Source organism: Cyprinus carpio, chromosome A4 (assembly GCF_018340385.1).
Source record: "Cyprinus carpio isolate SPL01 chromosome A4, ASM1834038v1, whole genome shotgun sequence".
Taxonomy (NCBI): Eukaryota; Metazoa; Chordata; class Actinopteri; order Cypriniformes; family Cyprinidae; genus Cyprinus; species Cyprinus carpio.
This window is the reverse complement of record NC_056575.1, coordinates 19747432-19758999: the sequence shown is the minus strand read 5'-3', so window position 1 is coordinate 19758999 and position 11568 is coordinate 19747432. Positions and strand designations below refer to the sequence as shown.

Sequence of the window (11568 nt, the reverse complement as noted above, 5' to 3'; positions counted from 1 at the left end):
TTTAGGATTCATGAAATATTTATGAGTCACTCACTATATCTTTAGTCCATTATAAATTCAATGTTTACAAGTTGCTTACAAGTGTGTACTTGCCAATGATACTCAATTACTTGTAACTATTTACTTTTATACTTGATAATTGTGCAGTTATTAAATAAATCAGATTGTCTGTGTAAACCATACTTTTGTAACATATGACGCTTTATAAACATTAGAAACACTGTGTACATACTTTTGAATTGTTGTTTATTGTTTATTTTTGTGCCAGAAAAGCTTCATAGCAAAGAGGATAACTATTCCAAAATAAATTAAAACAATAAAAAAAGGGCATTACAGTTTTTGATAATGTTTTTCTGCTAGGTAAACTGTATGATGGGTCCAGAAGATGTGAATACTCCTTAAAGCCCTTGTCCTCCTCTATAGAAAACGGCTGATAGTCACAAGCAATCATTCTCACCAGAGCCTCATCAAGTTTGTTTTGGCTTAATGGATCCATTGGTCTTGTTACAAATCTGCTCATTGTAATTTGTTGTTGTGGCCTCCTTGACCCTAACTGCTCCTTGGATGGTGGTGTGTGCTGCTGGTGTACTGGATGCTGTAGATGTGGTCAGCGTGCCAAAGCCTTCAAAGGTCCAGCAGAAGACGTGTTGGTGGTAGAAACAGCTCCAGCTGCTGCAGGGCAATCATCTGCAGTCTCTGTTCTAACTTGTGCTAACAGCACCGTGGGATGTGAGGATTTAAGGTGCCTTCTCAAATTAGAAGTGCTTCCTCCTTTAGTTGAAAAACTTTTTTTGCATATGTTGCATTTAGCTTCAGTGGCTGAAGTTGCCACAAAATGAGACCAAACATCACTCCTTTTTCTAGTGCTCATTATCCTGAGGTGTTAAAATCTGTCTGAGGCTCTTCTCTGCCCCTCACCTAGTGCAAAACAAAGGGGAATGGTGTGGAATGGTCACCATTCCTTTGGTGACAGTCTCGAGTGACAGGTGTCCTTCAGCTGAACCATTGGTTAAACCTTTGTGTGACCCAAGCACATTATATTTCTAAGTAAATCACTTTAACTCTCCAGTTTTATTTCAGTTTGGGTTACAACTGTTGAAGCTGAAGTTATCATAACCTTAATGTTTTAAACTAACATTAATAATTCAAATTCAAAATTTTATTTGCTTTTAATTTATGTCATTATGTCCTTTTTGAGCGATCTTCTTATACATATATTAGACCAATATGTCAAGTCTGCCTAGGGAAAGCAATTATTATACCAGCCAAACTTAAAATTGGAGTAAAAATGAACAAACTAGGCCATAAATACTTTGTATTGTAGGCTTGGATTATTATATTATTATATAGCCTAGTGTTTATTTACAGATAGACGGTCAAAAAGACAAATTAATCAATATTTTATTTATAACAGGTTTTATTTATTTATAAAATAATAACACACCACAGATCCTCAAGAAACAGTAACAAAAAGATAGTGACAGAAATGTCAGAAATAGCGAATGGGTCTGTCACGTGATAAAGGAACGACTCAAACCCTAAAGACTCATGAGACGAACTAATCAATTCTCTTTCCGGCTCATACTGCATTGGTTTAGCGTGTGGGGGTGTCACGTGATTTAAGGAACGACTCAGACCCGAAGACTTGTCAGATAAGGGGTGAGGTGAGCTAATCAGACTGAAGACCCAGGTAAAGAATGAATTAATCTTTTCTGTTTCTTATTGCATTGTAGTTTTGTATTGTTTGTAGTGTGATCAACGTTTGCGTAAGTAGTAGATGTGTTGGGGAAGTAACACGTAACATTTTAATTACATTTTGCTAAATGAACGAAATGAACGAAATGACTCGAAAAAAGATTCGTTCATTTTACTGAACGAGACTCAAACGTCCGAGTCGGTAAAATGATCCGAACTTCCCATCACTAGTCAATACAAATGATTTCTTTACGTATTACATTTCTACAAAACAACATTGCAACAACAAGCAACAGCAGAAACATGAAAACTGAAAAAGAGAAAAGTGATCTGAAATATGTTATTCTGACTAGCACTAACGGTGCTGCTTACGGAACCCAGCAGCGCAACCTTTGCACATACCTATTAGTTGGTTATCCATTTTGGCCACAAACAGAACGAGGTATATGGCTCTGAAACGTCATCTCTTTGACTCGCACCTTCTGCCTCGGACCTAAGGCCTTTACCTCCACTACAGTCATCCTTTTGCAGCTCGATGGCGTGCACCGCAGAAAAGGCAGCCTGGTCACCTCGAGAGCACAAAACGTCAAAGCCGTCTGGATCAGAGAACCCTAAGGAACAAGCAAAAATCCTTCATTAAAACCAAGCTCCCAGGGCTGACTCAGCAATGAGTGACGTGCCGCAGCTGCACCGAGTTGCCATTCTTTCCAGCTTGAATGAAGAGGACTTGCTTTTCCATGGCGAAAACGATCACCCTGTGGTACTCCTAACTGGTGCTCTGAAGGATGGTGGTGAAGAACGCATAACTGTTCCTAGACAGCTTTCTGGCTGACATGTCAAAGACGAATACCTCCACTGCGTCATCACCCTCTTTTTGCACTTTAACAGGACTGGTCATCCTTCCTTTTCTGGACACGACCTGTTGCAGACTCAGTGATGTCCTGGGACTTGGAATTTGCTTGCTCGGACAAATGACAGGACCGGCAGCAGTTGGGCTATTTATATCTCTGATAAAGGCTGGGCAATATGAGCAAAAATTCATATTTCTGTGTTTTTTGGCTGAATTGCGTTATTCAGTATGTATCTCAGTATTTTCTACATTTTTGTGTAATATATATACTGTATATATATATCATACAAATACATTGTCACATTTATTTTGCAACTATAAATATTTCAGCAAAATTTATATTTTATTTATAATTATTGCTCTCCAACTTCATTGCGCTCAGTCTGTTTGGCTTTCATGCATGTGGCAGAACTCATTCTGAATAAAGGGCCCTATTTTAACCATGTAAGCACATGATTTGTGAATGCCATTGGTGGTTTAAGTGCTTGTTCTAAAGGGTTTTTTTTAGTTTGAAGTTGGGGAAAACAGTAGTCAAATTTTGGCGCATGGTCTAAATGGGTTGTCCCTATTCTCTTAATGAGTAATGGGTGTTTTTGGGCATTATTTGCAGTGGTGGAGGTAACAAATTACAACTATTCATGTTACTGTAATTAAGCATTTTTTTTTTCGGGTACTTCTACTTTTTTGAGTATATTTTTAAAGCTGTACTTTTACTTGTACTTAAGTACAAGTTAAGCAAAATAATCTACTTCGTTACGTCTAAATCATAGTTCTTTACTGAGTTCGCCCACAATTTGAATTGATATTCAAACTTTTGATGGCACTTCAGTAGCCAGTGAAGATATCTGATGGTAAAGGGACCAATAAAAGCCCTGATATCTGAACCGGGAAAAGCGTTGCTGCAGCAGGTGAAGAGCTGATCAGACAGTGAGGGAGCTCGGTGTGATTTATGGACTCAAAGCTTGGAGAAACAAACTACATGGTAGTGTTATCATAAATATCTATATTTTGATACCAATACTGAAATATCTGACAGGGTTCCATTACTCATTTTCCACAGTATCTACCGAATATACACCAATACAATCTGTGTCTTTCTCCTCTCCGACAGTGAGTTTGACACATTACAAAGTCTGAATGTCTGTGCGGGACTGCAGGTTTTCCACATAATTGTAATCATTCCCATGCAAATGTGGTGAGCGCTTTATTGTAACATGACTGTCATGTAATCACAGAAAACTCTCAAATAGGCCTAACTTATACAAATGAACAGCCTGTCCTCTCACTCTGATATTACTTGTGCGCAGACTGTGTGCAATCGAGATCTCTCCATGCTTTTAAAGTAGAAATTATTTCTCTTTGCTCCTGGATTAAACTTTGTCAAAAGTTATCAACCATCCAGAATAGATCCACACCTGACCGATGAAAATCCTTCTAGAAATGTTATTGGTTGTAAGTGAAATGCACCAGAAAGTCTTTCAACAATTAAAGATGGAACTTTAATTCCTTTGTTTTGAAATGGGATATTTGTCTGTATATATATATATATATATATATATATATATAGACATATATCCTAGTCTGCCTAACTGCATACTGTATATGGCTCTTAAATAATTGCTTATAAAAATTCAGTGTTGTCATATTTTGAAAACCTCAAACTAAATTGAGGTCCTTTGTTTTAGAATTTTATAAATGACTGTGTACTTGTCTTTTTTTTTTGTAAATTAAATTGAAATAAAATTTGAAATCAAGCTTCCTTGTGCTGTAAGCTTTTGCAACAATTAAACACTAAGAATTTAAACTTTGCTGTGCACACTACAGGCTTCGTGCTCACAGTGTCTCACCTATACTTTATATTTAAACTTTGTTGCCAGCAGGTTGGAAGAAAATTCTTCCTTATCTTATGATTTTATAAAAGTTAGATATTATTTGGGCAATATACGTATACTTTTAATGTTTGCAAATTATTTGATTTTGAGTAATCAATTATATTTAAGAGTACCCATTGGTGACAAAAAGGCATTCGATAGCATTAAATGCGTTTGTCATTAAAACTGAATTTAAAAAATAAAACTAATCAAAGATGCAGAGTTTGATTGCTTTGAATCTGAATTGTTTTAAAAGCAACTGGTTAAAGTGATGCAGAGATTTGTTAAGCAAAATTTCTCACATCACTGGCACCTCAACAAGGTTACTGGGTCTCAGAATCCAGATCACAATCAGCCACGACACCTGACACATCAAACAAAAGATAAGCTTTATTGACATTCACTGTTAATATACACTAGATAAAATGAAAAAATGATAACATAAATGTAACATAAGAAATTATTCTGAACATAGTCATCAAGTGGCACTACACTTCTGAAAATAGACAACTGAACAATGAGATCACATACAAAACATGTAATATTTTACATAATTCTGGACCTAACTAGCAAAGAACAAATCACCAAAAATGTTTCATATAATTGCAAAATCTCTTGGATGTAAAAGTACACAAACCCAGCCAGAGGTCTTGCAAATGCAAAAAAATGCTGAGAAACTGACAGGACAAAAATATAAAGTGAGAGAATTTATTTTTAGGCAGGTTTTCAGATCACAGGCTTTACACAGGATGTCACAAAGATACAGAGGAACCTTCACAAACTACAAATCCAGCATAGAGAGGTTCAGTGAATGTAGAGCTGAATGTGTGTAAGTGTGTGAGTGTGTCAGAGATGCTGTAGAAGGACAGAGTGCCAGCCGACATGTCAACATACACTCCTACTCTCTTAGAGGAGCGCAAAGGGACATGTAAGACAGTGAACTTCTTATTGTGACGAACAGTAAAACCAAAATCAGAGCAGATTAGACTCCAAGAATTTTTATTGGATCCAAACCAACAATCATCACTCCCTCCTTTCCTGCTTATACATTTATATGTGACCGACATATCAGCATCATGTCCACTCCATTCAGCCTCCCAGTAACATCGTCCAGACAGACTCTCTCGACACAGAATCTGACTACACTCATCAAATCTCTCTGGATGATCAGAATATAACTGATCCTCTTTCACATGTATCACCTTTTTGTTCTCCTCTGACACAATGAGATGATTGTTTGCTGTGTTTAGATCCAGTGTGAGATCACAGGCATCTAAATAAATAAAGAAAAAATATTAGGTAACAATGAACAATACATTTTTTACAGTTTTTATTAATCTTTGTTAATGTTACCTAATGAAAATACAGTTGTTCACTGTTAGTTCATATTAATTCACAGTGCATTAACTAATGTTAACAAGCCCAACTTTTGATTTGAATAATACATTAGTAAATGTTGAGATTAATATTAATTATTAAAAATAAATAATAAATGCTGTAGAAGTATTGTTCGTTGTTAGTTCATGTCAACTAATGAGTTAACAAATTTTAACTAATGAACCGTATTATAAATGTTACCAGAACATTTATATCAAAACAATAACAATCACTAAAGGTGTGTGTCTGTGTGTGCAGACATACATTTGTGTAGTCCTGCTGTAATCCTGAAATCTCCTCCATGATCCACACTATAAAACACACAGAATGTCATATTCTGATATGATGAGTGAACACACACACACAGCAGTGTGATTATTTCTGCTTAACATACTTGAGTTTGTCTAGTGTGCAGTTTGGATGGCTGAGTATCTCAGACAGCAGCTTGACTCCTGACTCTCCTGGGTGATTGTAGCTCAGATCCAGTTCTCTCAGGTGTGAGGGGTTTGAAGTCAGAGCTGAAGACAAACAACCACAGCCTTCCTCTGTCACCATACAGCCAGACAGCCTACAAACACACACAGCAACAATCCATGTGACATCTGGTTGGTTTGACAATCAGACATATACAGAAACATTTGTATCTGTACTCTTTGAGAGTACAGACGATTATCTCATTCATATGTAATTAGACTGGGCTTATTTATCTAACACTGTACATGAAATAATTAAAAATAAATTAATGATTAGGAGAAAGACAAACAAACACACATTACTGTACCAATTGTTACTTCCAAGAACTATAAAGAGTCATGAAAGCTATTTGAACATTTATTTGAGCTTGTTGCGGCTGTTTTCTTCAAAATGAGTCTATTTTTCTTGTCTGTGAGCTTGCATTGCTAATATGTCTCAGGTGTTCAGATCAAAATAATATAATGCAACCATAAATTACAATTGTTTAAACAATTTGGAAAATAAATGAATGTTGAAAAATGATGACGAGATGTCAAAGCTGATGATCAGAAGTTCAGACACTTCCATAAAGCTTCTAGTCCATTTAAAGGTAGATATATCCTTTTCATAACCTGACGAGGCAGACACATTAAGCATTACTCAGATTATTAGGATTACCCTAACTTTTTTCTGGGGTTAGAAAAGGCTACATAAAAGTTGTTTTGACATGGAATCCATTTAGGAAGACCTCATTTATCAAATTGATACTGAATGTTGTAGTTACCCCAGCAATGGCTTGGTAAGAGAAACTTATGCAGAAAAAATGACTGATTTTGAACCTTTGGACCTTGTAATATGAACAACAAATGTGCAATATCATGTGCATTTATGAATTTGCATTTGTGTTACAGTTTAGACTTGAGTGGCCACTAACACACCTCACAAACAAATATAATAAAGTGGTAATAACTTTTTTAACATCACACCCAGGAGCTTACATCTTACAAATACTTCAGGTTGGACACCATTGTGATGAACAAATAATTATGCAAGAAGGCGGTTTGAGAATAGAAAGAGATTCCTTTTGGTACCTTTGAAAGTGCAACAGCAGTATTTATATATTTTTACATTATATATCTCAGATTTATTGATTTGTTTAGATATGGGTAAGAGGTCTTTAAAAATTAAGGTGTGTCAAATTCTGTCTGAAATCCAAAAAAAAGTGCCTCAGTTAAACAGTTAAAAGCCCAAACATTACAGTGAAAGATTAGAGCAGGGTTGATAAATTTAGTTCCTGGAAGGCCACAAAGTTTAAATCCAACACTGCTTAAACACATAAATTTGTATTTCTCAAATAATACTGAATGGCTTTTTGATCAGCTGGATTAGATGCATTTAATTAGTGCCAATGCTAAACACTGCAGGACTGTGATCCTGAAAGGAACTGAGTTTGGTACCAGTGGTGTTTTGACTCACAGGAAAAATATCTGCTAGCCATAGTTATGAAACACAAACCTCAGTATGTTTAGTTGACAATATGAACTCTTCAGTCCAACAGAGAGCAGCTTTACTCCAGAATCTTGCAGGTCATTGTTACTGAGGTCGAGATCTCTCAGACAAGAGTTTGATGATTGTAGAACTGAAGACAAACTCTCACAGCACTTACCAGTGAGATTACAGATGACCAATCTAAACAGAACAATAAAGCAGGAAGTTAACTTCAGAGGTAAAAAAACTATACAAATACAGTTCAGTTTCTTGCATAGACCGACCGTTTTGTGTCTTTACACATCAATGTATCATCATGAGCCACAGGGTTTAATTTGCTTTTGTTTGTGTATAGGTTTTTTGAGTTTCAAAGCCATGATTCCCAATCACCTCTGATGTAGCTCCGGGAGGGAGTCGAGAACATTTGAATCGAAATGTCCTCTATGACAAAGTTCTCCTAGGTGTAGCAGAGTCCATCGATAATAGTTAACATGAGTTCAAACATACAGCACGTAAAAGGACTATAGCAACACTAACAACACAAAAACTAAACCATCTGAAATGTAATTTCTGCCACCGCGAGTACCACCGCCGCCGCCGTGTCTGCAAAGTGCATTTGCAGCTTTTGACCACTGAGTGGTGTTTTAACCACAAGTTATCAAACAAGCGCATCAAAGCACATTTTTGCAAATAGCCATCAGCTTTGCCTCACCAATGTGTTAAATTTGACGGCTGCAGTCAGAGAAAATTAAAGAAAAACACTGTAGTTAAAATATTTAATATTCACAGATGAAAGTTTATTACTTGAAGTCATGTGCATTTCTTAGAACGAATTCAAGCAGGATAAATGTCAAGCCTATGAGCTTGTGCGTATATATTTTCTCTAAGCTACACAGTATTACACCATATTTTAGATTTGACATTTAATAGGTGTGCAGTATTATTTATATAATATGAATTATGTGTTATATTATTGTAAAGAAATTGTGGTTTACTTTGCATTGGAGCATTAAAAGTGGTAGCCTAATTTAGTGAGCTAGGCTACATGGATTTATATGCAAAATGTCAATATTCTCACATATTAGGCCTATATTTTAATTTATAGTTTAAAATTCCTTTAGTAAAACAGAATGCATTTTTGTCACGCACTACTTTGTTATTCGTTACCTGTCCTTTATTTTGACAGATAACTTCTTGGGAAAAAGATATTTGTCTGTACACTGATTAAGAAATTGTTGCGTGTTATATAAATTATTTCCTTTATTTTGTACATTTTCGATATTGTTATACACATGCTTCAAATCTCAAGAAAATCACATACCAGCCATTTACTATCGTAATCGTGTGTTTATTATTTGGATATGTCGTGGGTACAGAGGTTTCTCAGTGTTGTTGTGGTCAGATATCAACACGGAAGAGTGAAAGAAGCATGTGACACAATGACGTTGTCTTGTTATGACACTAAAGATTGACAAGGTGAAGGGACGAATCAGAGTTTGTCTGAGACACAGCGCGAGGACGGAGCGCTGGGAGAGGCTATTTATCATCAGATTGCATAAATCAGTGGAAAATGAATAGAAATGATGATTCTGTCTGAAGAAATATGAAGTAAACATGAGTAAATATATCCATATATCTGCATGTACATGCAGCTTTGGACTATAATCCCTTACTGATGCTGTTCAGTGAGTCTATGTGAACACAAATAAACCACTGCTGACGTGACTGAATATGAATGCGTGGTGAATTTCTATTCAAAATTTGACATAATATGGATTTATTATTTTGCACTCCTGACATAAATTACTAAATTACTGTTACTGCAACAATGTTTTTACAAAAAAAAAATTATGAAGTGGTCAAATATCGAAACTAGGGTCTTTAATCTTTCTACTGATTGCACTGTTTGTCCAGAGTGTGATGTTTAACGTGCTGTGAAAGTGAAACAACAATAATCTGGGGCCGTCACCGATCCTTGGACACAAAGGGGTTAAGGCTGGATTATAGATATAAATTTAATATAAACCTGCAATTATTTGAATAATGACAAATGAATATCTAGTAACTAGAAAAATCTTACATGGGAGGCAGATTATTAAATACCCTTCAAACATCTCTGTTAAATTTTTTTAAAGCATTTTATACACATCTGCATAAATTCTGCTTTCAAAACGGTCTGTAATGGAGAGATGCCTTAACATTGATTTTTCCTCTGAAACACAAAAATGAAAATTGAAATGAAATTTATATTTTATGTTTAGAGAATGGCCAACCCTTCTCTGCAGATATTGTTGCTTCTGGTTTGTGCATTGTAAAACACAGAAAGTCTACAAAATATATTGTCTCCCAAAAACTGTTTTTTGTCACGTCTGTAACACATGTGTATTTCCCAAATCTAAAATAGCCTATAAAACATGTTCATAGACGAATACTTTACTGGTGTATGGACTCCGTTTTGGGATTTAGAAAAACATAAAGAGATGGTTCAATTTATTGGTAATGAATAGGCTACATTCTGTGAGAATTTATATTTCACACTCTAAAAAATATTGTATGGACTCAACAAATAAAATTAACGCAACAGTTTGCATCTTTTTTTTTTTTGAGTTAAGGAAACTTCCTCTGAAATTAAGTTTATAATAACTAATAAACTATATTGCGGCTATACAGTTGTCAACATTTGAAGTGGATCAAAACCTTTCTTCAAAGTTGTCCTAAAAGCAAAATGACTTGTCTTTGCCTAAAACCTGCTCTGCAAGTTTGAAACCCTCATGAGACACTGTCCATATGAAAGACCAAGACATTCACACATTTATTTCAACCCCCACAATTTATACAGAACTACCCCAAAAATACCCAACCCCCTCCAGCTGAACTGAATCCGGTCTAGTTTTTGGCTGCGAGGAACAGTGTTTTGTCAAGTTACTGGGTTGAAACATGTCTGCACTCACAGCAGCCCTACTCTTTTTATTCATTATTTTCTCACAGCCCATATTATTATTTTATTATTATTATTATTATTATTATAAGACTATAATAATAACAAATTATCAATTGATAATTAATTTTTTTTTTTTTTTTTTTTTTTTGTGAAAATCATTGTTATTTGTGAACATAGGCATTTGAGAAAGGCTTTTAGACCAAGCAGAATCCTCTGTCAGCTGCTCCCGCTTCACAGCGCGTGCGACTCGTGCTAACTGACCCAGCTTCACCGTCAGTTTGAGGCAAATACAACTTATTGATCATGAGCCCAATGTTTAGCAAGGCAGGAAACCTTTCAGCCTACCTGAAGGAACGTGTATTTAATTGTAAGTTAATGCTGTTAAATAGAGAGAAAAACTAGTGTATAGGCTATTCTTAAACTTGGAGCTCATTATATTGAAGTACAAACCCAAACACCAGAAGCAACCTGCACTCTTTAAGTGTTCTTTCATTTAAAAGTATGCATTTTATTTATTTACAGCCAATATGGTTGAAATAATAGTTTAGTTCAAAACTATATGTGCCACTGTTTAAAAAAAATGCTTTATTGACTAACGTTTCATAGACCTTCAGTTGTTATGCTTTAAAATTCCATGCCATTTGTAATTTCACAGTATTTTCACCTCCTAAATTACTACCCCTATTCTATAATGGTAAAATTACCATTATTTATTTTTATTTTATTATTTTTTTTTAGAGTAATTGTAGCCTACATAAATAAATAAATAAATAAATAAAAAAAAAACATTTATTTTAGAAGAATTGTAGCCTACATAAATGGGTGAAGCAAAACAAATATGATAACTTTTTAACTGCAGCCAGATATAGGCCTATATTTTTACAAATATATTA

At 35.1% G+C, this 11568-nt stretch overlaps 2 protein-coding genes across 8 annotated transcripts in view; one reads left to right on the top strand and one right to left on the bottom strand.

The window, feature by feature from the left end:
* The window catches only part of LOC109046020 (NACHT, LRR and PYD domains-containing protein 3-like), a 435468-nt gene that overhangs the window by 187751 nt on the left and 236149 nt on the right, over positions 1 to 11568 (top strand). The gene's annotated exons all lie outside the window — the stretch shown is intronic.
* The window catches only part of LOC109068380 (NACHT, LRR and PYD domains-containing protein 12-like), a 32436-nt gene continuing 25978 nt past the window's right edge, over positions 5111 to 11568 (bottom strand). For all 7 annotated transcript variants that reach the window (XM_042743695.1, XM_042743703.1, XM_042743719.1 and 4 more), the window contains 4 exons: positions 7762 to 7935; positions 6188 to 6361; positions 6058 to 6104; positions 5111 to 5689 (listed from right to left, as the gene is read on the bottom strand). In XM_042743695.1, the coding sequence (XP_042599629.1) occupies positions 5169 to 5689; positions 6058 to 6104; positions 6188 to 6361; positions 7762 to 7935 (916 nt within the window). In that variant the 3' untranslated portion in view covers positions 5111 to 5168. The remainder of the gene's footprint in view (positions 5690 to 6057; positions 6105 to 6187; positions 6362 to 7761; positions 7936 to 11568) is intronic.